At 38.9% G+C, this 25,333-nt stretch overlaps 2 protein-coding genes and 1 non-coding gene across 11 annotated transcripts in view; 2 read left to right on the top strand and 1 right to left on the bottom strand.

Moving 5' to 3' along the window:
• Positions 1 to 16,858, bottom strand: part of Tada2a (transcriptional adaptor 2A) — a 50,668-nt gene extending 33,810 nt beyond the window's left edge. The window contains exons 1-6 of one of the 3 annotated variants that reach the window (XM_020178909.2): positions 16,729 to 16,858; positions 14,820 to 14,940; positions 9,162 to 9,268; positions 8,387 to 8,446; positions 2,525 to 2,616; positions 286 to 443 (exon numbers count right to left, since the gene is read on the bottom strand). In XM_020178909.2, coding sequence (XP_020034498.1) covers positions 286 to 443; positions 2,525 to 2,616; positions 8,387 to 8,446; positions 9,162 to 9,268; positions 14,820 to 14,844 — 442 coding nt within the window. In that variant the 5' untranslated portion in view covers positions 14,845 to 14,940; positions 16,729 to 16,858. The remainder of the gene's footprint in view (positions 1 to 285; positions 444 to 2,524; positions 2,617 to 8,386; positions 8,447 to 9,161; positions 9,269 to 14,819; positions 14,941 to 16,728) is intronic. The other 2 variants (XM_074046305.1, XM_074046306.1) reach the window with 2 other exon arrangements.
• LOC141414457 (small nucleolar RNA SNORA2/SNORA34 family) lies at positions 14,294 to 14,430 on the top strand. Its single transcript, XR_012439485.1, has one exon. It is a non-coding gene; the product is annotated as a small nucleolar RNA SNORA2/SNORA34 family (small nucleolar RNA).
• An 84-nt stretch (positions 16,859 to 16,942) lies between the features above and the next one.
• The window catches only part of Acaca (acetyl-CoA carboxylase alpha), a 268,903-nt gene continuing 260,512 nt past the window's right edge, over positions 16,943 to 25,333 (top strand). For all 7 annotated transcript variants that reach the window (XM_074046276.1, XM_074046288.1, XM_074046285.1 and 4 more), the window contains exon 1: positions 16,943 to 17,410. In XM_074046276.1, the coding sequence (XP_073902377.1) occupies positions 17,373 to 17,410 (38 nt within the window). In that variant the 5' untranslated portion in view covers positions 16,943 to 17,372. The remainder of the gene's footprint in view (positions 17,411 to 25,333) is intronic.

Genomic DNA, 25,333 nt, shown 5'->3' on the forward strand with positions numbered 1-25,333 from the left:
TTTATAATAGCATGGACAGGTTCTTCCCTTTTTGATACATCATCTTATAGAAGTTAACTGATACATTCAAGGGACCTTAAAGTACCCAGATGCCCAGGATACAATGCTGTCCCCGGGGATGTATTCCCTCCTAGCCACATCATGGCTCTCAATAGCTGCCATACCAACTCGTCCTGTCTTCCATAAGTTCTTTATTTGTCCAAGTTATTAAACCACTGTTTATCTGCCACTGAAACAGGGCCTGAGGATGGGCCAAGTAACTCTTACAAAAATAGAGGCACTTACAGTGAAATGGAATGGCTGAGTCGGCAGTTTTAGCCTCCTCTGCTTGTTTCAGGTTTAGCAGAGTAGATGCAAAAAGAGGATTATTGATGAAATGCTTCATGTAGTGCTTCTCACACTCCTCCTTGGTCTTGGTGCACATCTGATTAGCGACATCCTGCCTAGAAAAATATGGGAAAGAGAAGGAAAGGAGAAGTGCTTTCATCTGTACATTAATACTGAAAGCATGGTTTGTCCTTTGCATATTTTAAGTAAAATCCAAATATCAATAATCCAATACTTTTGGAGATATCAGCAGAATAATGCAACAAATATAAGCCTGATATCGGTGTAATCTGTTGTCCCAAACCTTGCTATTCCAAAATCTAGAAAAAAATAAAGTCCTTTCTTTCCCACTAAAACAAAGGAATATTACTAAAAATCTATAAATTTTTGAGTTAGGCTCCAGGGAAAGAATAGCTGTTAAGAAATAAAAAGTCACTTTGGAACACGCACTTTGGAACATGCAAAATTTACAAAAATGTTTAATTTTATTTTTGCATAATGTTTTATAGCTTATTTGTTCACTTCATATGAACAAATATTTCTTCACTAGAGCGCCTAGAATATGTCAGGCACTGAACTACACTCAAACATAGTTTAAGTTCATCCTAGGTTAGCCTTGTAGTGTACTATTATCTTAACTGCACAGAAGGAAAAAAAAAATGAGACCCAAAGTTAATAAGCTTGTTCAAGAACACAAAGCTCCTAACTGACAAAGGCAAATTTTATCATCAAGACCTCTGTTCACAGTTCCATAGCACTTCACTTGTCCTTGTAACATCACTATGCTCTGATCTGTGTGCTTCAATCATTTGTATATACCTTTTGGCTCCTCTACTACTTGACAAACTTCGTGGGCAGGATGCAAGTCTTAATTCTATGTTCTAGTGCTATACCATCAAGCTTACTGCCTTGCCCACAGTGGATATAGAAGCAACTGGCTTTTCTCTCTGTGTGTGGCGTGCTGGGAATCAAACCCAGGGCGCAACATATGTACTCTACCACTGAGCTATACCCCAGTCTCAAAGAAGCAAGTCTTTTTTTTTTTTGTGGCTAAGGATCAAACTCAGGGCCTCACAAATGGTAAGTGTGGCTCAAATGATAGAGTATCTGTGTAGCAAAATGAAACCCTGAGTTCAGCTCCCAGTACTGAGAAAAAAAAAAAAAAAAAGAAATTCTACCACTGACAGACATACATACTCAATCTAGCAAGTCTTTTTTGTAGTCTCTGCTAAGAGAAAAGGAAAGTTTGCCTATTTTAGAGAGTTAGAATGGCAAGCAAAGAAGAAAACCTAGGTCAAATATGACTAGTAAGCCTCTCACAAATGATCAGTTTTTTAACCTTCTTTGGTCTTCTCCACAGCACATAATATTTTATGATGCTTAATAAATGCTAAATGAATGAATGTAAGCAAAATGTGAACTAAACTCAGGTCTCCTTCTTCAGGACCCTGGACATAGGGAAGCAGCACAGTATACTCTTAATAATACCAGGAAAGATTATATATACCATCAAGTCAGGACACAGAGATCTAGTTAGGGATCCTTCACTAATAAGCTATGTGATCATGAGAAATTATTTTGACTTCCTAAGCTTCTGATTTTTCATGAACAAGCCAGATTTAATAATGCTTCTGCTGTTTAGTTTATATAACTAAATCATCAGTGTGAAAGTACTCCAAAATGCAAGTGGTGGTATTTTAAGTGGTATTGCCTCCTAGGGCAATAGCAATGAGTGTTGCTCAATTCTGTCAACTTGGACTAAGGCAGTTTGAAAGCTAAAACAGAGTGCTATTAAGAAGGCTGTGAAACTTAAATCTTAGGTAGGCTACAATCATCTACCTCAAGTCTGATTCACTTAAATTAGTAGGGAACCTATAGCCAAGAAATCAGAAGGGAGCAATAACTAGTAAATCTAAACTTCTCCACTAATCAGAAAGGAACAACCAACCTTCCCAGTGTTGATATCCAAAGTGACCTTTAAGAGCTGCTCTGTCATGGACCACTAAGCATCCCATATTCTTGAGAGGCATTTCAGGCCTGGAAAATAATGTGTAGAGGGGAACAGAACTTGTCTCCAGGCCTGGGTCAACAGGAGAGCAACACAGCTTTCCCCTTTCTGAGGCTCCTCCCTCCACCCTTCAACAATGACTTCTTTGAGGCCACTAGGGCAGGACCACTCTCAACACCAAGCTCTTACCAATTTCCAAAGCCACAATCCATCACAGCTTCTAAAAGGGCCATTTCTTCTTGAGCAGTCCAGCTGGGGTCAAGAACAGGAAAGTCTGAGGTCTAATGAGAAAAAAAGTTTTGTCTAAGAACAGAGATAGAAATGGTACCCAGGAATCCCAATGGTAGAATTATAGCTAAACAGCTGTCATTGTGAAAGGTCCCTAAAGTACATTATTAGTTGTCCACCTCTCCCATTCCTACTTCTACTATTAATTATAAGGGTCTTCAATAAATATTATCACCCATAGTTGCCATGTAACCTATGTAGAAATATTAATTTTTTCAAACTTAGCACAAAACTAGATATATACATTACAGTGTACTCCTATTTAGCTATGAAAGAAATACAATATGCATGTGTTTTATTTAAACACAAGAATAAAACACATTTTTTTTTTTAAAAAAAGGCTTACCTATTGGGAAGCAAGGGAGAGAATTAGGTGAAGACAGGAATAGACGCTAACACTCTCTCAATAGTCCTTGTTTTATTTTGAAACAAATATTATACACAATTATTAAATTTTAAAGTCATAACAATCAAAACCAAAATGTAACATAGAAACTTGCAAATCACACAGGAAGAAGTGTTTCAAGTCAAGTGATTTTCCTTTTCTTTTTTGAGTCAGGGTCTCACTATGGAACCCATGCTGGCTTGGAACATGCTACATAGTCCTGGCTGACCTGGCTGATCAGGAAAAATAATTTCCTAATGCTGCTCATTGAAAAGGTCTAGAACAATGACAAACAGCAGCACTTCTTATGCCCAGTTCAGTCTTTAAATACTACTTCCCACTAACAGGAACCAGGATTCCTTCAAGAAAAGGCTGGCTGGGTACTGGTGGCTCATGCCTGTAATCCTAGGTAGGGTTACAGGAGGCTCAAAGCCAGCCTAGGCAAATAGTTCTCGAGACCCCATCTCCAAAATAACCAGACCAAAATAGACTGAAGATATAGCTTAAGTGGTAGAGTCCCTGCTTTGCAAGAGCCTGCTTTGTAAGTGTGAACCCCTGAGTTCAAACCCAAGTCCCACAGGAAAAAAAAAAGGTTGATGCCAGGTCAAGGTCAGGAAACAAACAAGACCATAAGAGAACATTTTGTCATACTGAAAAGCAAAGAAGCTCTCAAAGACTGTAAGGGTCATGTCAAAAAGGATTCAGAAGCTGATTGACAGAAGATTCTGCTTACCAAAATCGGAATATTTTGAGCACCAATAAGGATTACAACTGCCAAGAACTGAAACACATCCAATATTTTAAATATTTGCAGAATGCTAGGGAACTGACTTTCAAGACTAGTAAGTAAAGGTAAATAACATTTATCCTGCCTTCCCAACACAAACTTTATTTTAGATGACCACATAGAAAATGAGGAGGTTTCTTTTTATAAAATTATTCTAACTCATAAATCAAATGATCACTATTTTGCAACACTGTTTAATGGGTGCAGATAATGATAATGAAAACGAATCTGATGCAGCCAGTGAACATAACTACCAATTTACAGGAAACAGAGAAGACAGAACACATTAATCAGCAAAATCCAGTTTGTACTACTAAAATCCCCAAGACAAAAACCAGTTTTTCAAAATCTAATAAATTATAAGAAATGAGAGAGAGGAACTTCTGGAATCTTGAACACATGGAGGTTCCTGGAGGGTAATGCATCCAGAGAGGACATGGAAGCTCTGTGACCCTCCCACACACTCTACTCAATGCATGTCTTCTAACTGATTACCTTTTAACATTTCACCTCTGTGGTCTTCCACAGAGGTTGTTATATACACATAACCCAAGTTTAATCATGGTGAAACATCAGGCATGTGAAAACAAAATTTTGAGTTTTCTGCAAAATACTCTGAATTGTCAAGGTCATAAATAACAAGAAAAACTTGAAAAACCATCACATATTGGAAGAAGCTAAAGAAACATGATGACTAAATGCAATCCTGAACTGGATCCTGGAACAGAGAAGGACATTACTAGAGAAACTGGAGAAATCTAACATCTATAGTTTAGCTACTAGTTTTGCAGTAATATTCATTTTTCAGTTTTGATAAATGTATATTATAATGTAAAATATTAACATTTGAGAAAGTAGGATGAAGGACATCTCTACATTATATTTGCAATTTCTCTATAAAATCTAAAAGTATTCCAAAATTTTAAAAAATTTAAAAACAAATCAATAAAAAAATTTTAAAAACAAGAGAAAAAGAGAACCCACATAGAACAAAAGATACGTAAGCCAACTGGAAATGCATAGACCTTATGTGTATCTCAATTAAAACAAACTGCAGAAAGTTTTTAAAAAAATGATGATACATGCCATACTCAATAAAACAGCCAAAATGAATGGGACTGACAAGGCTAAAGGTAGGTAAGTATGTGAAGCAATCAGAAATCTCACATACTGATAGAGGTATAAAAAAAAATTTTTTTGAAAACTTTTTGATCATTTCTTTAAAAATTAAACAATCATTTACTCTATGACCTAGCAATTCAAGATTTTTGCTAGTCCCTAGCAATTCAAGCCAAGGTAATGAGGAATCAGAGATGTGAATGAGAAAAGCACTTCTTGGGGGATGGAGGCACAGCTCAAGCTGTAGAGCACCTGCTTAGCAAGTGTGAAGCCCTGAGTTCAGGCCCCAGTACCCAACCCCTCCTACCCCCCACCCCCTGCCAAAAAAAAAAAAAGCCTCTTGGGCTTCTACAACTCTAGGACTTTATATGAAGCTGAGAACCACCCTCCCTGTGCCTGATCTGAATTCTTAAGCCATCAAAAACTTAAATGATAATAAAAGCATTGTTGCTTTAGCCACAAAGGTCTCAGGGTAGCTGCTATGTAACAACTGATAACTATATACCATTCTCTCTAGTCTATATGGTCTAAAATTTTCTATAATAACAAATGAAAAAACTGTTACAAAATCTTCATATTACACAGACATTTACAAATTGTTATATCTTTTGTTAGTGACAAAATAAAGTCGTGACTGGTAAAATAATACTACTAAGAAGCAACAATTTTGATCTCAGCACACACTATAAATATGCCTAACATGTGAGGTATTGAGACTGAAGAAAAAATTAGAGTCCATGTCTGCATTATATTTATCTAATCATTCTCAATCTGACAAGTATCATAAAGATATGTAAATAACACACACATTAGTTGAGGAGCCTAATATTTACCCCTTACCAACCTTACTGTGAGATAAAAAAAATAAAAGCTTTCTATGCTACAGAAAAAAAAAAAAAAGAAAGGCATAAGGAAGTTTTTCTTGAAGTTGAATCAGTATGATTCAACTCCTAGGCCAAGCTCAGTCCTACTAAGCCAGTATCCCTTACAATAGGGCCTGCAAATCTGTATTTCTAAGAAGCTTCAGGGGGAAGTGGGGAGAAATGACCCAAACATTGTATGCACATATGAATAAAAGAAATTGAAAAAATAATAAAAAAAAAAGACACTCCCAGGTGATTCTTATGCACTAAAGTTTAAGGGTTATTCATATAAAGGGTGTGGTAGAAAGAGCTGCATTCACTTGTTCAAGGTTCTAAGGATTACAAGATAAAAATAGTTATAGAACTCAGAAATCTTGTTTAATGCACCACCCACCACAGAATGAGTAAATCCCAAAAATACAGCACTGTGAGATGATAAAAGTACTGAAAACCATTTAAAGTTATCTGAAGTTTCATTTTACAAAAACTCAAGTTTTTAGTGGCTTCATGTGTAGAAAGCCAAAAGCTGGTCATCATTCCTATAGAAGGAAGGATTCATCAGAATAGGTAAGAGTGAGTAAAAAAGGAAGACAGTATTAGTAACCCCCCAGAGCTCCCCAAAGTAAGATACAGATCTCTGAAATGTGTCTGCGTGGGTGTTGAATAAGTGAGAAAAAGATGATATAATCAGCATAAGTGGACTTGGAGTGAAACGTAAGTGTTTTGAGCATGGTGCTCAGAATAGCTAAAGAAAGCTCATGGCCAGCTTTCCTCTAGTGGATTACCATAACTATCAACCTACCCAAGCTGTACTAAATTACCCCTTAAGGAATTATTTCATTATTTTAAGTGAATAAATTTGGGAGACTGGGTATGTACCCCAATGGTAGCATGCATGACATCCTGGATTATTCAGTCCCCAGTACCACAAAAAAAAAAAAAAGATAATTTATATTCTGGCTCTAGTCATGTTGAATTTGAGAAAAATAAATCAGCTTTCTGAACATCTGGTAACTCTGGTGAAATGAACTCAAAGCCATGGCTATTTTGACCTCATTCTGCCAACCCTTTCTTCATTGTGAAATTAACAAAGAGAATTTTTTTAATTCCAAGTCTTATAATTAATGAATGCATTATTTAAAAGAGACTAAAGGTATTTTGAAAAAGGTAGGGGAAGGCTAGTTGGCTTCCAAGGACTCTTACTAAGTGGCTTTTCTTTTTTTCTTTTTTTTTGCTGTACTGAGGTTTGAACTCAGGGCCTATATCTTATAAGTGGCTTTTCTTTAATTAATTCATTATAGTCTAGAATCTCTCAGCATTATAGGTCCAGAAACTCATTTTAACAGGACCCCACAAATGATCAGACTCAGAGATGTTGATTCACTCTTTCTAAATTTTTAAGAAACTGAAGTAAATACACGTGAATTCTGTAGTAAGTAAAATCCTAAAGACATCCCCCTCCTCTCAAGATTCCTGTCCCCTGATTATTTAAACACTACCTAGGTACTTGTTGTGAAGAGATTTTGCAGATAGAATTAAGGTTACTAATAAGCTGACTTTTAAAATAGGGAAATAAGCCTAGTTTATCCAGGTAGGCCCAATGCACTCACATGAGCCCTTAAAGGTAGAAGGTGGGAGAAGAGTCAGAGATTCTGTTCAGGAAAGAAAAGGCAGCATTTCATCGACAACCCTCAAGCACTCCTAGCTGGCTTAGGAGGTAGAAAAGGGGGTCAGGAGGCAGGAAATTCAGCAGCCTCTAGATGCTAAGAATCACAGTAAGGAAACATCAATCTTCCAATCTTACAATCTCAAGACAGTGAATTCTAACAACCAAGTGAGCCCAAAAATAGATTGTCCCAGGGCCTCCAGATAAAAGCTCAAGCTGGCTAACACCTTGATTTCAGCCTTACTGGACTTGTGGCAAACTGGTGAGCCTAATGGTGTGACCTACAAAACTGCAAGATAATTTGTGTTGTCTTAAACCACTTAACTTTTGGCAATTTGTTATAGCAACCACAGAAAACTAATATAATGCCAAGTGATTAATCTACAATGTGAAAATACTACTGCCATTTGGCTGGCATTTTTGCCTGTAAGGAAAACTTAGCAGAGGCCAATGTCAAAACTGCTCCATGAACTAGGAGATTTAAGTTATATGCGCAATATGTTCTCAAGACAGACAAAAAAATTTTTTGTGGTGCTAGGGACTGAACCCATGGCCTCATGCATGCTAAGCAAGTGATCTACCTTCTCAGTCCCAAGGTCATTTTTATGTAGAGTATACTTCTACATAAACAGTATACCTCTTATCCTCATATCTTGACCAGTACTTCAGTTAAATACGTTCTAACTTTGAAACAAAAATCCAAGTTAATAAAACTTATTTTTAGAGTGCCTGCCTAGCAGGTACAAGGCTCGGGATTTGATCTCTAGTACCACAAACAAAAAAAACTGTTTTTGTACTTAAATACAATACCCTAAAAAACCTACTGGGTAATGATTATCAAATAAAGGAAAAAGACAAGGCATAGTTGGAGATACAGGAAACTAATTCTCAATTTAAATACTTAAAAAAAATGAATGGAAATTCCCAGCAAGTTCATCATTACCATTATTTCATAAGTATGATCACTTTGATGTTTCTTGTACTCAAATCCTCGAGTGAAACACTGCAAGGAAAGAAAAGTTATCAAAAGTTACTTTAAAAAATGCTTTGTTAAAGGACAGAAGATGGTCTGAAGGTGTTCTATTTTTGAGTTATCTTTTTTCTATTGGCTTTTGGTATTTTGGGGACAGAGTCTCACTACATAACTCAGACTAGCCTTAAACTCTCAACCTTCCTACCTCATTCTCCCAAGGGCTACAATTAGAGGCTTGTGCCACCATGCTTGGCTCCATTTATAGAAAGGAGATACTTATTTATTCACTTCATGGGATTGTAGTGATGATTTAAAGGTTAATTCATGCAAAGTACTCAAAATATTGCCTGGCACAGAGTAAACACTTATAGTTAGTGTTGTTTCTACTACTATAACCCACAAAACAGTTTGTTCCTTTGTCACTGTACAGAGATCACTCTTCAACAAGACAATAAACAGTGTCATCAAAGGGAACAATCTTCCAGTTCTGATTCCTATAATTTCAATACTTTAAATCTACTTGGAAAAAGTGTTAAGCATTAGGCTGAAATGACTTGTGGAATAGTCAAGTCTGTCACATCCATCTGCTGTTTTTTCTAACTTTTCACTGGTACAATGTGTAAGGAAAGACTGACTAAAAAGAACAGATTTAATAAGGTATGGTCCTCCAAAGCATACTATAGGAATCTCTGAATTACTATGTCCATAAAACTAGGAAAGGAGAGGCAAGCCTCTTCTTAGTTACCTGCAAACAGAGGAAAAAAGGAGGTGGCCCACATTCAGCACACTTAATGTAAGGTTCCATGAGGTAGGAGGAGCAGCCTCTGCAAGGTGGCTTATCAGAGGGATCATCTAGAACAAAGAGAAAACAAATTAACTTTAAAACACCTTATGATTATCATAAGTACAAAAAGGCAAAAATCTGCAAATGACTAAAGAAAGTCAGTTAACTGTGTTCAAAAATACATGGAGACAAGATGAGCTCCTTCCAAATAATCAAAAACAAAAATTATGCTCCTTTTTACTTCAGGGCAGCTTTGTTCCTTCCTATACTGTATCCATTACTTCCAACAGCAGTAAGACAGGTATGGCCCCTGCAGAGAAATGTACAAACAAATTTTAAGTTTCATAAAGCCCACACTTATTTTGCCACAGGGGAAGAAAATGAGATATCTGTCTATATACAACCACACCTAAAAAAGCAAATCTGACAAGATGTTAACAACTGTTGAATCATGGCAGCAGGCACACAAGAAATCATTATACTGCTTTTTCAACGTTCTCATAAGTTTGAACTTTTTTTACAGTAACAAGTTGTGGGGGGGCTCCTTTAAATACATGTCTTGGGACTTAAACTTCATGTTTGAGTTTGACTTAACCCCAGGAAAGTCCAGAACACTGAAGACCTTCCTCCAGTTCCAATGAGAGTAGTATGTATCCAAACTATCAAGGCAAAAGCAATTAAAACTCCCTAAAATCATAAAAATGCAGATGTGTGTCTCTGGTTGCCCTAAAATCTGCCTCTCTGGAGTCTGGGTAACCTAGCAAAATTGTTCTGTGATCAACCACAGGAATCTAGGAGAACAAAGGCCTTGGAAGATAGACGGAGGAATTTAATTTGTTTAGTCTGGGGCAAGATTTCTCACATTCCATAATAACATTGTCTCCCTTACGTCCAAGAAAAACACTCTCAGAGGCACCTTTCTCTCCTCTAAGTGGTGATTATTGTTCATTTGTTTTTAAATGAAGACACAGGAAAATGACACAATAAAAAAATGTACTTGTAGCAGTAGTTTCAAATTAATTATATAGTACAGTAACCCCTCTGGCTTCTCCCATTTTAAACTTTGACATGAAAAACAAATTATTTTATATTAACTAGATGCCAAATTTTATCAAATTACCTTCTCCTTCACTTTGTGTTTTGGTGGGACTGGTTTTTGAATTCAGAGCTTCACACTTGCAAAGCAGGCACTCTATCCCTTGAGCCACACCTCCAGTCCATTTTGCTCTGGTTATTTTGGAGTGGAGCCTCACAAACTATTTGCCCAGGGTTGGCCTTGAATCTCAGTCCTCCTGATTTCAGCTTCCCAAGTAGCTAGGATTACAAGCATGAGCCAGAGTTGCCTGGCTTGTTTTTGTCATACTGGGGTTTGAACTCAGGGCTTCACACTTGCTAGGCAGTGCTCTATCACTTGAGCCACTCCAGCAGCCCTTTTTTGTGTTTGGTATTTTCGAGATAAGAGTCTCTCCAAGCTGGAGATCAGGAAGCTCACAGTTCAAAGCCAGCCCAGGCAAATAGAAAGACCCTACTCTGAAAAAACATTCACAAAAATAGGGCTGGTGGAGTTTGATCCCCAATACTGAAAAAAAAAAAGAAAAAACAGAGTCTCTCCACTCTCCAACTATTTGAGTGGGCTGGCTTCTAACTGCAATCCTCCTGATTTCTGCCTCCTGCATAGCTAGGATTACAGGCGTGAGCCACCAGTGCCCGGCTTTGTTTTTGCTTTTAAGAGACAGGAGATGGCACTGAACTCCTGGACTCAAGCTATTATCATGCTTCAGTCTCCAGGAGTGGCTGGGAGTACTACCACACCTGGCTGTCATTTTAATAAGTTTTACTCTCAAAAAAAAAAAAAAGCATCAATCACTGACCAAAGCAGAGCGTCTTTAAATCCTTATATCAAGAAGCAATCATTGCCAGGCTCCTGCCTGTAATCCTAGCTAGTCTGGAGGCAGAGATCAGGAGGATCGCAGTTTGAAGCTAGTACAGGCAAGTAGTTTGCAAGCCCCTATCTGCAAAAATGACCAACCAAAAAAAGGCTGGCAGAGTGGCTCAAGTGGTAGAGTACCTGCCTAGCAAGTGTGAATCCCTGAGTTTCAAACCTCAGTACCATCAAAAAAAAAAAAAATTATTTTACAAGTTATAGTTCTTAAAATTTTAGACAAAAGAAGTTAAAATACCATTTACTACTAACATCTTGAAAATCTGTCTTCTATTTACATGTCTATATATTTAACAAAAGTGGAATATTAGACTTGTCTTGCAGTCTGGTTTTCTCCTACTGAACTATATATTGTGGTCACCTTTTTCATGACAGTACACACAGATCTTCCCTGTCCTTTTTAATGGATGAATATTCCATTGTGCCATTTAACCTAATGGTTCTTCGCTACACCCTAGAAAGACATTTTGGAAATGTGAGGTGTTTTTTTGTTGCTACAATGACTAAGGATCCTAGACATCTTGCAGTGCTCAAGACATTCCTACACAACAAAAAATTGACTTGTTTCTTGTGCAACTTTCAAATGTCCTACCAGTCATTCAAGTAGATGAAAAACCTCATAATTACACGAACAGTTCAGGGCTTTTGAGATTTTTGATACATACAGCCAAAACTGCCCTTCAAAGAGGTATTTCAGCCAGGCACTGGTGGTGCACATCTGTAATCCTAGCTACTCAGCAGGCAGAGATCAGGAGGATTGTGGCTAGAAGCCAGCCTGGGCAAACAGTTCACAAGAACCTATCTTGAAAAAAAAATCACAAAAAAGGGCTGGTGGAGTGGCTCAAGTTGTAGGCTCTCAGTTCAAATCTCAGTACCACAAAAAAAGTATCCCAGAGAGAAGATTAAAAACAGAAAAAAATGTATTACAGAAACAGAGAAAACCTAATTACATGTTACATAGAGCAAAATATTTTACAGATTTTTGGGGGGGGCAGGTAGTGCTGGGGCTCCAACCTAGGCCCTCCTGCACGCTTAGCTATACCCCCAGTCCCAAAGCAAAATATTTCTTACAGTTTTACTATACATTGGATTTTCTAATAAGGCGATTAATTTCACGTGATTTTAAAGGATACTGTGTTTTGTTCTGTTAGAATTTCAACAGGAGTTACTCAGGCTTGAGCTATTCATTAGTCACTAATACAATACACCTGGAACATTCTGCATTTGTACTTCTAAGCATGGCTATAGGCGCCTGACTACTGAAGTCAATTTGTCTTCTACTTAATCCTGTCTTTTTTTTTTTTTTTTGGAGACAGGGTCTTGCTACGTAGTCAAGCTAGCTTTTGAACTTTCCATCTTCCTGTCTCGCCTTCCCAAGTGCTGGGATTATAGGCATGCACTGCCACACAAGGCTGTAATCATGTCTTAAACATAGATAATTCTTCTTTTATAAGTTGTATTATTTCATTCTAAAGCACTTAGCTTTTATTTATCTCTCATTATAGTACAGCAATATATTTATTTTCTAAAAACGTGTGTAGATACACATATTTCATTTCCAATTAGTAAAAGGGGCTTTAAAAATATGGTAAGAAGCTGGGTACTGGTGGCTCATACCTATAATCCTAGCTATTTGGGAGGCTGAGATAAGGAGGAGCACAGCTTAAGGACAGTCCTGGCAAATTGTTCAAAATAACTCAAAGAAAAATAGACTGGAGGTGTGGCTCAAGAGGTAAATTATCTGCTATGCAAGTATGAAGCCCTGAGTTAAAAAAAGTTTTTCTATAATCTAGAAATAGAGAAAGACTTTTTCACCATCATTCAAAATTCAGAGACAATAAAAGGTTAACAAACTTAACTATATTAATGAAAAACAATTTCTGGCAAAAACACTATCAGCAAACTAAAAAAATAAACTGAAAAAATGTTTGCAAACATAGACAGAAAAGGGCTGAAATTCCTAAAATACAAAGAACTTGCCTAGTGTGTATGAGGCACTGGGTTTGAACCCTAGCACCAAAGGGGGAAAAAAAAAGTCAGACATGGAAGTACACAATGATACTCCCAGCATTTAGAGAGGCTGAGGCAGGAAGAACTCCAATTTGAGGCCAGCCTTAAGGTACATAGTGAGACTCAAGACTCAGAAAACAAAAGCAAAATAAGGAAAAACAAGGGAGAGACATAAAAATGACCTTCACATATGAAATACTGCTTAGCTTTACTCATGATATATAAAAGTTAAAACTGCACTAAGAGGGCCGATAGAGTGGCTTAAGTGGTACAGCACTTGCCTAGGAAGCATGAGGCCCTGAGTTCAAACCTTATCACTGCCTCCCAAAAACTGAACTGAGATATAATTTCTTACTACACAGACTGGAAAAAACAATTCCGAATCTTGACAATATACTTTCATAGCAAGGCTGTGAGGAAATAGGCTATTATATATTTGCTAGTGGGAATGCAAAATAGTGTAGCTCCTTTAGAGCTAGCATTATGTAAAGAAAACTATGTATCCTTTTATCTTTTAAACCAGCAATCTTGCTTCTAGGAATATACACTGAAATATGTATCTCTAATACAAGATACATATGACCAAGGATGTGCATGAGAACATTATTTAATAAACTAATGGTACATTCACACATTAAGTACTGTGCAACTATTAAAAAAATGAAGGATGGGGGGGGTGTATCACTGACTCAATAGTGGAACAAATAGTAGAATGTAGAATAGTAGACTCCTTTCTGTGATGGTTTCTTTTTGAGATAGGTCTCATGAACTATTTGCCCAGGCTGTAATCCTCCTGTTCTCTGCCTGCTGAATAGCTAGGATTATATGCATGAGCCACCGATGTCTGGCTCATAGTTGTGGATTCTTGAATTTACTTCACATATACATCATCATTTTCTGCATTGTTATTGTATTGTGTTACACTCTTATAATGCAAGTTCCATCCACTCAAAAGGAAGGTAAGGGGAATATTTCTTTTATTCTACCAAGGTCCCTAAAACAGGCTATTGGTTCTAAAGAGAAATCTTACTCTATTTATGGAGTACAGTGGGACATTTTAATACATGTGTACAATGTGTAATGATGAGATCAGAGCAAGTGATATATCCATCACTTCAGAATATTCAAAATCCTCTCTACTTTGGCCCTGAATCAAGGCCAGCAATTTGCTGAAGCTGTTGGTATCAAGCAGGAGCCTAAAGAAATGTCTTTTTATGGTCTGATGGCCATTTCAGAACTTTGGAAATATGATGGTCAATTCATTGGAAAGAAACATGTGGCTAAGAAAAGAAAATAATCCTCTCTACTAGCTATTTTGAAATATGCAATTGATTATTGTCAGCCACAGCTATCTTCTGTGTTACAGAATATTAGAAGTTATTTCTCCTAACTAACTGCACTGCTTTTAAGTTTAACTACGGGGTAATCATTCTATGGCTGGCCCATTCAGCTTCATTTTCTTCTAAGACACAGGATAGTATACTTGCGTCACGTTCAGTGAATAATCAGTAAGTATTGGTTGATTTTATTTGATTTGACACTCTTACTTAAGGCTTAGACACAGAGCATTATTACTTAACTTCAAAGGGCTTATTTTACTTCCTTGGTCAACTTCTAGTTTAGTTTGCTATTAACATTCACCTGAGATTTGTTCCCACTGTACTTACTGCTAAAGGAACCCAAACGATCCATTCCCTGATTGGCAAAGATTGCTTGGATCTTCCTCAATACAGAGCTTCTTCAAGATTTCAGAACTGGCCAACACATACATCAAAGCTTGATGACCCACTATGAACAAACAAATGGCATAGGGATTAGAAAAACGTTCAAGGGGACAAGAACACATTCAGCTCTGACATATCTTTGTTTTGTAATGCTGAACAAATTACTTTATCTCTAAGTGTCTATTTCTCCCCTGTAAAATGGGTATAATAGTATCTACCTCCCAGAGTTGTGAGAATAAAATACAATTATTAAAATATATACAATGTAGCATGATGCCTGGCCCTCTATAAATGCTACCTATTTCTTTTCTCTTTAGGAAGTTTTTTGGTTGTTATTGTTGCTGCTGTTGTTATTTTTTGAGACAGGGTCTCACTATGTAGTTCAGGCTGGCCTTGAACTTGTGACCACCTTCTCTCAGTCTTCTGAGTGCTAGGCGTGCACCACCATACCCAGCAAATGCTACAGCTACATATTTCTAATAAACAACTGTTGAGTTTTTCTGCTTATCATCACTTCTCTCTTTAGCCCTCTTTCCTTTGGTAAACCAACCCTGCCATATGTCATGTGGTATTGGTGGGGTTGTCAATCACAGTAGTTAAACCCATGTCCCCACATAAGTTAAAGCAAATAGTTCTTCTTACAAAATCTGGATCTTCAGTAATATATAAAAGACAGAAGGCAGCTGGATCTCAGTCATTCACTAGTCAAAGAACTGGTCTATGAGCTCTGGCTGTTGAGATCCCAATCCCCAGGGTGCCTCAACTGTGCAGCTCCTCCCTCATTTCTCTTATCTTTTTTTGTGGTACTTCTTTCACGCTCATATTTTTAGCTTGGGGAATAATTCACCAAGTGTATGCAACAGTCAGGTCGTAACACCGTGAGTAAACTTTTCTTTTTGGGGTGGGGGTGAGTCTCCCTCTATGTAGTCCCAAGAAAAGTGGGTCTTTGAAGAAAAATGAGTTTAGCAACGGCATATTATACACCCAGTAATAAAACAACGGCCAACATTTATAAGTGTTTCATACACCAGGTCCTGGTTGGTATGTGGATTATATTTATAAATCCTCACAACCTTCTGCAGTACGCACCTTCTTCAAAGGAAAGGAAGCACTGAAAATTAGGATACTTGCAAAAGTAGTGGACAGCAGTTCCATTTCAACAGAGGTTATACAAATTATCAAGTTAAGGATGCTAGCAGAGTCTGATAAACCCTCCTTGTCATAAAGCCCAATACTGCAACAGGCAGACTCTTCTTTCTCTCCTTTCTTGCAAAAGATCTCATTGCAATAATAACATCGTTGAGAGGATGGGGCGCAAACTCCAAATACACACTGCTAAATTCAAGTAGTTAGTAGGGGGGCAAGAAAGGTAGTGTGGAACGGGCTTCCGCGTGCTGCAGAGCAGAACGGAGTGCAGGCTTTGCAGTTTTGCCGCCAATGTTCAAGGTCCCTAATAGCTGTATGATCTTGGGCAAGTCATTTTGTCTGAACCTGAGTTCTGTAATGGAACTAAAACACCTAGTTTGGAAGGCCTACTTGGAAATTCAGCGGGTAACGTCGGTCGGGAGACCACACACGGTGACTGTAATCGGTGCAATTATGCGCTCCATTGAAGGGACAGAACACCGAGGTAAGGACTTGCGGGCCATCCAGAAACGGGGCGGAGCCCCAGGGGTCATGCTGGGGTCGCGCCGTGCTCCCTGGCAGTACAGCGAGGCCAGCTACTGCCGCCCGTTGCGGCTCCACAGCCGCTGCAGCCTGCAATCCGCGGGCAGCACCTCGCGACCCGGTTTACCCTCAGTCCCTCCACAGGGGCTTGCGCTCGACACCCCCAACTGGTGCGGCACCTCACCTCACCGCGTCTCCCACCTCTGCGATGAGGGCCCGCCAGTCGCTCGCGCTGTTCGGGATTTTGCGTGCGCTCCCTTCCTGCGTACGCGTCCCCTGGTTTTGCGTGCGCGCACCCGAGCTGCGCGGTCACGCGCACGCAGTAAACGTCCTTCTCCCCCCTTGTCGCAGCCTGGAGGCCCCGCCCGCCTCTCGATTTTCCGCCGCGCCTCTGCCCCGCCTCCCTTTCAGCGGCCTTGGGAGGGAGCTTGTCGCGGTCCCAGTGCCTGAAGACTGGGAGGATGGGGCCGAACTTGTCTGACTCTTGAGTCTAACCAATAATCACTTTTCCCGGTTGGCCAGAGGCTTACTGCGGCAGTGCAGTGTGGTCCCCTCCTGGGTGCGGTGATTTCCTGATAACATTCCCATTCCCACCCCCCTGTTGCAGCAAAGGAAATCCAGACTGAGGCCCGAAGACTACGAGCCGAGGCCGCCTCTCCAGTCTCTGCCCCGCCGTGCCATTCATGGATTAACCAGAAGGAATGGCGTAAGGGGTGAAGAGGGTACGTCTCCTCCAGATGCCTCTGGGACGTCGAAATTGCCTTCTTTGGAAAGAACCATCCCCTCTTCGGGCTTCACGTGCCCAAATGCAGGTGCAATGATGAGAGGATGTGGTGGTCCGCTCTGATGTCAATCTTGAGGGCTAGGTATGTCCCAACATCTCTTATTATTACTGGTGATTATTATAATACTTGCCATTTGTCAAGTACTTATTGCATGCCAGGCATGGAACAAAGCAGGTTACACATATGGTCACATTTAAACAACTTTATGAGGTAAGCACTATTATTGTCCCCATTTTACAGATGAAGAAATTATACTTGGCATCACACTTATAGGAAGTGTTGGGGAAGGGGATTCTAACCATGGTTTATCTTAACCCCGATGCTGCTACAGCTGTTCAGGAGTCTTGTCTCTGATAAATTTGCCCAATCTGTTTTAGAATTAACTTGCACTTTCCGCCTATGTGGCCCTTTATTCGTTTTTTGGTATATGAGTAATATAGGTTTATTGTTTAAATAAAATAAAAAACAGGTGCAGCAGCTCATGCCTTTAATCCTAGCTATTTGGGAGGCTGATATCCAGGCAAAGAGTTCAAGAAAACCCATCTCCAAAATAACCAGAGCAAAATGAACTGGAGGTGTTGCTCAAGTGGTAGAATGCCTGCTTTGCAAGTGCAATGCCCGGAGTTCAAACTTCAGTCCCACCGAAGAAAAAAAAATAGAAAACTAGCATGAGTAAAAAATAATGTGAAAATCACCCCCCACCATGTTAAATTGCTAATATTTTGATATATACACTTCCAGATATTTTCCTATGCAGTCTGTCAGCAAATAAAGGATGCTTGGCATGGTGGAGCATACCTGTAGTACCAGCACTTGGAAGGCTGAGGCAGGAGATTTGTGAGTTCCAGGCCAGCCTGAGCTACATAGTGATACCCTGTCTCCAATAAACCTAAAATAAATAGATAAATAAATAGCATTTAATATTTGATGTATTCTGAAAATCGACTTATTCATTTGTTCAACAAATAGGTGCTCGGAATTCAGTAGTGAACGTAGTAATTCTCTTGCTCCTAGAGCTCATATTATAGTGAGGGAGATTGACAATGAGCAATGCACATATTACAAAATAAAAAAAATGTGGAAAATAAATCAGGATAAAGGGATAAGAGTGATAAAAGGGATCTCTTTTACTTGGGGTGGACAAGAAAGACCTCTTAGTAGAAGAGATATGCAAGCAAAAATCTAATCATTTAATGAGATAGGAAGCTAAGTGGGTCTCTAGAGGGATACTGTTCTAGAAGAGTAACAAGTACAGTGGCCCTGACACAGGGACTTGATTGGCATGGAGAAGAAGCAAGAAGGCCAGAATGGCTGGCACACAGAAAATTAGACTAATATGATGGAAAACACGGCCAGGAGCCAGATCATGTATCATTTAGTAAGTCATGGTTGGTCTTTGGATTTTATTGGGTTGTGATAGAATACCATGAAAGAGTTGAGATCAATGAAGTAATCATATTGGCTTTCAAAGGATCACTCTGGCTGCTGTGTGAAGGGATGGTAGAAGCATTGGAATTGCCTTTTAAAGCATAAATTGTGTTTGGTTTTTTTTTTTTTTGGCAGTACAGGAGTTTGAACTCAGGGCCTGTGTACTTGCTTGGAAGGTACTTCATACTTACAAAGCAGACACTCTACCACTTGAGCCACTCCTCTAGCCCTTTTTTATGGTAGGTATTTTTGAGATAGGGTCTCTTCAACTATTTGCCCAAGCTGGCCTCAAACTCAATCCTCTGGATTTCTGCCTCCCAAGTAGTTAGGATCACAGGCATGAGCCACTGGTCCTGACTCATAAATTGTCCTTTACACAGCACTTATTTAGTAGTTTGCTAACTCTGATGTTTCACCTTTACAACCACTCATCTTCTCCTAAAAGTGAAGCTGGAATCAATCACTTAGGACATATCTTTGTGTTTTTCTTACTGAAACTGAGATTTATTTTGTTTGTGTGCATTTTTTTTTTCCCTCTTTTTGAGACAGGGTCTCACTGTGTAGCCCAGGCTAGCTTGATCCTCCTACCTCGGCCTCCTGAGTATTGGGATTATAGGAGTGTGTCAACACATCTCACTTAAACAGAGGTTTTTTTTTTTTTTTTTTTTTTTTTTTTTGAGACTGGGGCATATATCCAATCTGGATGTCATGATTATCAACAAAGTGAATATGAGTCATCAATGTTGTACTACAGTAGAACAAACAGTCCCACATAATGCTGGGATCTAGTAATTAAAAACAGCATTCAAATGCCTGGCAATTACCCTTCCTCTTCAGTTGATGTTCTGCTCTTTTAAGAATTAATTCTAATCCCTTTAGTCTGTGTTCTTCAGAAAGATGTGAAGAAGTTAAAATGCACAGTGAGAGGAAGGGTAGCACTGATCAAGATAGTGATTTTCTGAGTTTTTACCTTAAGCAATGTAGTGTTAGTGGCATCACTTATCAGACCAGCTGAACAGAATGGGAAAAGCTATCTGAAAGCAGACAAATTTGAAGGAGAAATTAAGAGTTCTGTTTTGGATCTGTGTTTCACATACTAACTAGAAATGACAAATACGAGTCCAGGATTCAGTGGAGAGAGGTCAGGGATAAAACTATAACTACAGTAGAATTGATTCTTTGTGCCTTCCCCAGACAAAGCTTGAGGACAATGTTGTTTCTTCTTTGTCTTTGTTTGGTTTTTTGTTGTTGTTGTTGTTTTTTCACAGTACTAGGGCTTGAACTCAGGGCCTCACTCTTGCTAGGCAGGCAGGCACTCTACCACTTTGAGGCACTCCGCCAGCCTAAAAATTTTTATTTATTTATTTACTTATTTTATTTTATTTTATTTTTTAGTGTTACTGACATTTGGTAGGCAGGCACTCCAGCACTTGAGCCACTCCACCAGCCCTTTTTGGTATTGGGTATTTTGTTTCTTTGTTTGTTTTTTGGCGGCACTGGGGTTTGAACTCTTGCTAGGCAGGCTTTCTCACCACTTGAGCCATTCCAACAGCCATTTCTTCTTTGTAACCCCAGTGTCCTCAATAAATACTTTGAAATGTACAAATAAAGGCAAAGGTATGGATGGAGTCACTCAGGTAAAATGTGTAAGACATAAAAAGAAGATATGCACTCATGCTTTCACTGAAGGTCCAAGCTCCTGCATGTGACTTACAAGTAGGTGGAACATGACCCTGATTTGCTCCAGCAGTTCCTGGTTTACACCTGTTGGGTCTACAAAATTGTTAGTCTTGTTTTGATTCACTTTCAGAAGTGTCTCAATTTGACATGTAAATTTATAGGTCATTTGTTGTAGAAGATCCAACTTCTTTTTTCTGTATCATCACTACCCCATTGTGCCCTCTATTCTCTAGCCAGATTGAAGTATATTACCCCCAATTTCTCCTGTGCTCTTTTACCTCCAAGCTTCCATTTCTAAGGTATTGCCTACCTCATCTTGGTCATCACTTCCTCCAGAGCATTTCTCCTGACCCCCTAAAGTCTGAGTTAAGTAGCCCTGTATTTAGCCTGTCATAGCAAAGATGACAACTTCCTTCTTATTCCCTCACTAAATATCTCCTTGAAGAAACCTGAAACCCCCCCACACACCTTTGTTTTGGTGGGACTGGGGTTTGAACTCAGGGCTTGCAAAGCAGATGCTCTAACACTTGAGCCATACCTCCAGTCTTTTTTGCTCTGGCTATTTTGGAGATGGTATCTCACAAACTATTTGCCCGGGCTGTCTTGCAATGCACCCCTCCCCATCTTTCTCCCTAGTGGCCACCCTCGTCTAAGGAGTTAGGGAATCAATCCTAACTCCCAGACTTATAAATCTTGATCTACCCCTACTATGATCAGTCTGCAGGGGAAGGGTTGAGGAACACCTTCTGATAATCAGGCAGGTGTAGTGGCTCATGCCTATAATCCTAGTGACTTGAAAGGTAGACATCAGAAGGATTTCAGTCAAGGTCAGCCAGAGGAAAAAGTTATCAAGAAAGACCCTATCTCAACCAATAGCTTGGTGTGGTGGTGTGCGCCTATCATCTCAGCTATACAGGAAGCATAAATAAAGAGGAAAAAAAAAAAAGTGAGATCCTATCCCAAAAATAACTAGAACAAAAAAAGTTGGAGACATGGCTTGGATCAAGTGATGGAGCACCTGGCTAGCAAGCACAAGCCCTGAGTTCAAACCCCAACACTGACCAAAAATGAAAGAAATGAAAGGTCTACATATATCCATTTATCCACACAGTGGCCTGCCTGGTGGGTTTCTGCATAAGTAAAAGGAGCCCTAAACATGTCAGTGGTAAGAAGAGGGGGGCTAGAAAGCAGGCACCCATGGTTGACGCCTGTAATCCTAGCTACTTGGAAAACTGAGATCAGGAGGATTGCATTTCAAAGCCAGGCCAGGGAAATAGTTTGAAAGACCCTGTCTCCAAAATAACCAGAACAAAATGGACTGAAGGTGTGGCTCAAAGTAGAGTGCCTGCTTTTTAAGTGTGATACACTGAGTTCAAACCTCAGTCCCACCAAAAAAAAAGAGGGAAATGAGAAATCTGTTAAAGGGGAAAAACAAGGTTCAGAGAGGTAAAGCCACTAGCCCTAAATTATTCAGCTACTAGGTAGCACAGACAGAATTAAAACCAGATCTGTAGCCAGGTGTGGTGGTATGTGCTTATAATCCCAGGACTCAGGAGGATCATGAGTTCAAGGCCAACCTGGACCACATAGTGAGTTTGAGACCAGCCTTGGCTAGTAATGATACCCTATCTCATGGAAAAAAAAAAAAAAGGAAAAAGGCAGCAAATTGCCTAAAAAGACATTTTTCAAAATCAATTATAGAGGCTTAAGCTGTAGAGCATATGCCTAGCAAGTTGTAAACCCTAAGTTCAACCTCCAGTACTACCAAAAAAAAAAAAAAAATCACACAGGGACTGTAACTATATTTCAGTGTTAGACCCCATGCCTGGCATGTGCAAGGTTCTTCATTTGATTCCCAGCACTACAAAACAACAACAAAAACATCATACAAATGGCCATAATGGTATATGAAAAATACTGTGGCTGGGGATGTGGGCTTAGTGGTAGAACACTTGCCTAGCATGCATAAGACCCTGATTTCCATCCCCAGAAAGGCAAAAACAAAAACCACTTAACATCACTAATCATTAGGGAAATGCAAATTAAAATTACAATGAGATGTCACCTCATACCAGTTTGGGGTATGGGTATTATAAGAAAACATAAGAAATAAGCATTAGTGAGGATGTGGGGATAAAGGAAACCCCTGTACACTGTTAGTGGGAATGTGAATTAGTGTAGCTATTATGTAAAACAGCATGGAGATGCCTCAGAAAGTTTAGAATAGAACTACTATGTAATCCAAGAGTCCCACTTCTGGGTACACAGCCAAAGGGAATGAAATTTGTATGAAGAGATATTTACTTGCACTCCCATATTCATTGAGACATTATTCTTAATAGCCAAGACATACAATCATCCTAAGTGTCCATCAAAGATGCATGGATAGGGCTGGCAGAGTGACTCAAGTGGTAGAGTGCCTAGCAAGCATGAGGCCCTAAGTTCAAACCTCAGTGCCACCAAAAAAAAAAAAAAAAAAAAGAGTAAAGAAAACATCTCACACACACACAGTGGAATACATCAACCTTTTAAAAAGAAGGAAATTCTATAATTGTGCAATAATATAGATTAATCTGGGGGCCATTTTCCTAAGTGAAAGAAGCCAGGTACAGAAAGACAAGTGCTATATGATCTCATTTATATGTGAAATCTAAAAAAGTCAAGTTTACAGAAGCAGAGTAAAATGGTGGCTACCACGTACTGAGGGAGCAGAAATTGGGGAGATATTAGCCAAAGGATAAAATTTTTCAGTTAGACAAGAGAGTTAAATTCAGGAGATCCATTATACAACATTGTTCCTATAGTTAATAACAACATTTTCTTGGAAATTACTAACAGAGTAGATTTTAAATGTTCTCACTACCACCAAAAATGTGTGCGAAGTGATGGATATGTTAATATGTTGATTTAGCATGCTACAATGTATACATATATCAGTGTTGTATACCATAAATCTATACAATTTTTATTTGCCAATTTAAAAAATAAAAAATTTAAATATACCATAGACAAAAATATAAAAGATTTTTTTAGCAAGCAGTAGAGTACCTGCCTACCAAGCGTAAAGCCCTGAGTTCAAACTTCATTATTGCCAAAAAAAAAAAAATAAAAACACCAGTTTTGTTTAAATGTATCTAGTAAACTACCTCTTACTATTTAAAGCTGAAAAGTTACAAAGTTTTCCATAGCTTCTGTATTTTCTTCACCTTACTGACTTCTTTCTCATCTACACAAAGTGTAGGATACCTACCTATGAGTCACCAGGCTTTGGGTAGAATCTAAAAAGTTAGATCAACTAGAAATGTTCCAGGGCTGAGTGGACCTGTTGATGAGAACATTTTCAAATGCCTACTCAGCAGCCAAGCTTCGTACTTTTCAGCCTCCATCTTTTGACTGTCAAAAGAGGTTCCCAAAGTATTTTGCATCATTAAATTGTAGTATTTATTCTTTAACAATTAAAAAGTGCCCAATAAATGTTTAAAATATTTGTAAAGAAACGGGAATAGTTTAATAATTGCAAAAGCGTGGGCTTTGAGGATTTCCTGAGTTTGAATCCTGACTACTTTCAAGTTATTCTTTTTCTTTGTCTCATTTCTCCTCACATGTAAAATGAAAATAGTATCTAATTCAAAAGAATTTTGTAAGGATTGATTATGTATGCTTGTATAGTACCTAGTTCATGGTGGGAGTCAAATTGTTTTTTAAAATAATGATACAAATACTTAAAATTTAAAAATATTAAAATAAGCCACAAGTGGCAGCTCACATCTGTAATCCTAGCATTTAGGAGTCTGAGGCAGGAGGGTCAAGATTTCAAGGGTGGGCTGATAGAATGGCTCAAGTGGTAGAGCACCTGCCTAGCAAGTGTGAGGCCCTGAGTTCAAGCCCCAGTACCACCAAAAAAAAAAAAAAAAAAAGTTCAAGGCCAACTTCAAGTACATAGCGACCCTGCCAGGCACTGGTGGCTCATGCCTATAGTCTAGCTACTCAGGAGGCAGAGATCAGGAGAATCACACTTTGAAGCAAGTCCCAGGCAAATAGTTCTCAAGACCCTATCTTGAAAAAAGGGCTGGTGGAGTGGCTTAAGCAGTAAGAGCCCCTTCCTACCAAGTGTGAGACCCTGAGTTCAAACCCCAGTGCCACCAGAAAAAAAAAAAAAAAAAGCAAGATCCTGTCTGGAAAAACATTTTTAAATTTAATAAACCGTTATTGTTATTTTAATCCTTTGTGTGTGTGTGTGTGTGTGTGTATGTGTGTGTGGTATGTGTTTGTGTATGTGGTACTGGGGTTTAAACTCAGAGCTTTGCACTTGTAAGACTATAATTTTAAATCCCTCTCTTTTTTTTGGTGGGACTAGGGTTTGAATTCAGGGCTTCGAGTTTACAAAGCAGGCACTCTGCCATTTGAGCCACACCTCCAGTCATTTTGCTATTTTGGAGATGGGGGTCTTAAGAGCTATGTGCCTGGCTAGCCTTGAACTGAGATCCTCCTGATCTCAGCCTCCCAAGTAGTTAGGATTACAAGTGTGAGCTACTAGCACCCTGCCTAATTTTAATTCTTGAAGTGTGCTCCACGGGATGACTCTGGGGCTTGTTTAAAAATTATTCCAGGGTAGGTTGGTGAGTGCTCAGCATTAGAATTTTTTCAGTATTCAAATCAGTAACTTCTGTCCAGAAAGGCAGGCAATTAAGCAGAATTTCTTTTGCTGCCTGCCTCCTTAGCTTCTTTGTCACTACAGAAATCTAAAAGTGTACATTGTCTCACAGGTCACAGGATAAACTTGTAGTTGCAATGTGGAATGGATAATTCAGTCTTATCTCACACGGAGGAAAGCTCAGGAGCTGTGCCCCATTTAACGAATGTAACTGGTGGACAAACTTATGTATTAAAAGCAAT

Source organism: Castor canadensis, chromosome 11 (assembly GCF_047511655.1).
Source record: "Castor canadensis chromosome 11, mCasCan1.hap1v2, whole genome shotgun sequence".
Taxonomy (NCBI): domain Eukaryota; kingdom Metazoa; phylum Chordata; class Mammalia; order Rodentia; family Castoridae; genus Castor; species Castor canadensis.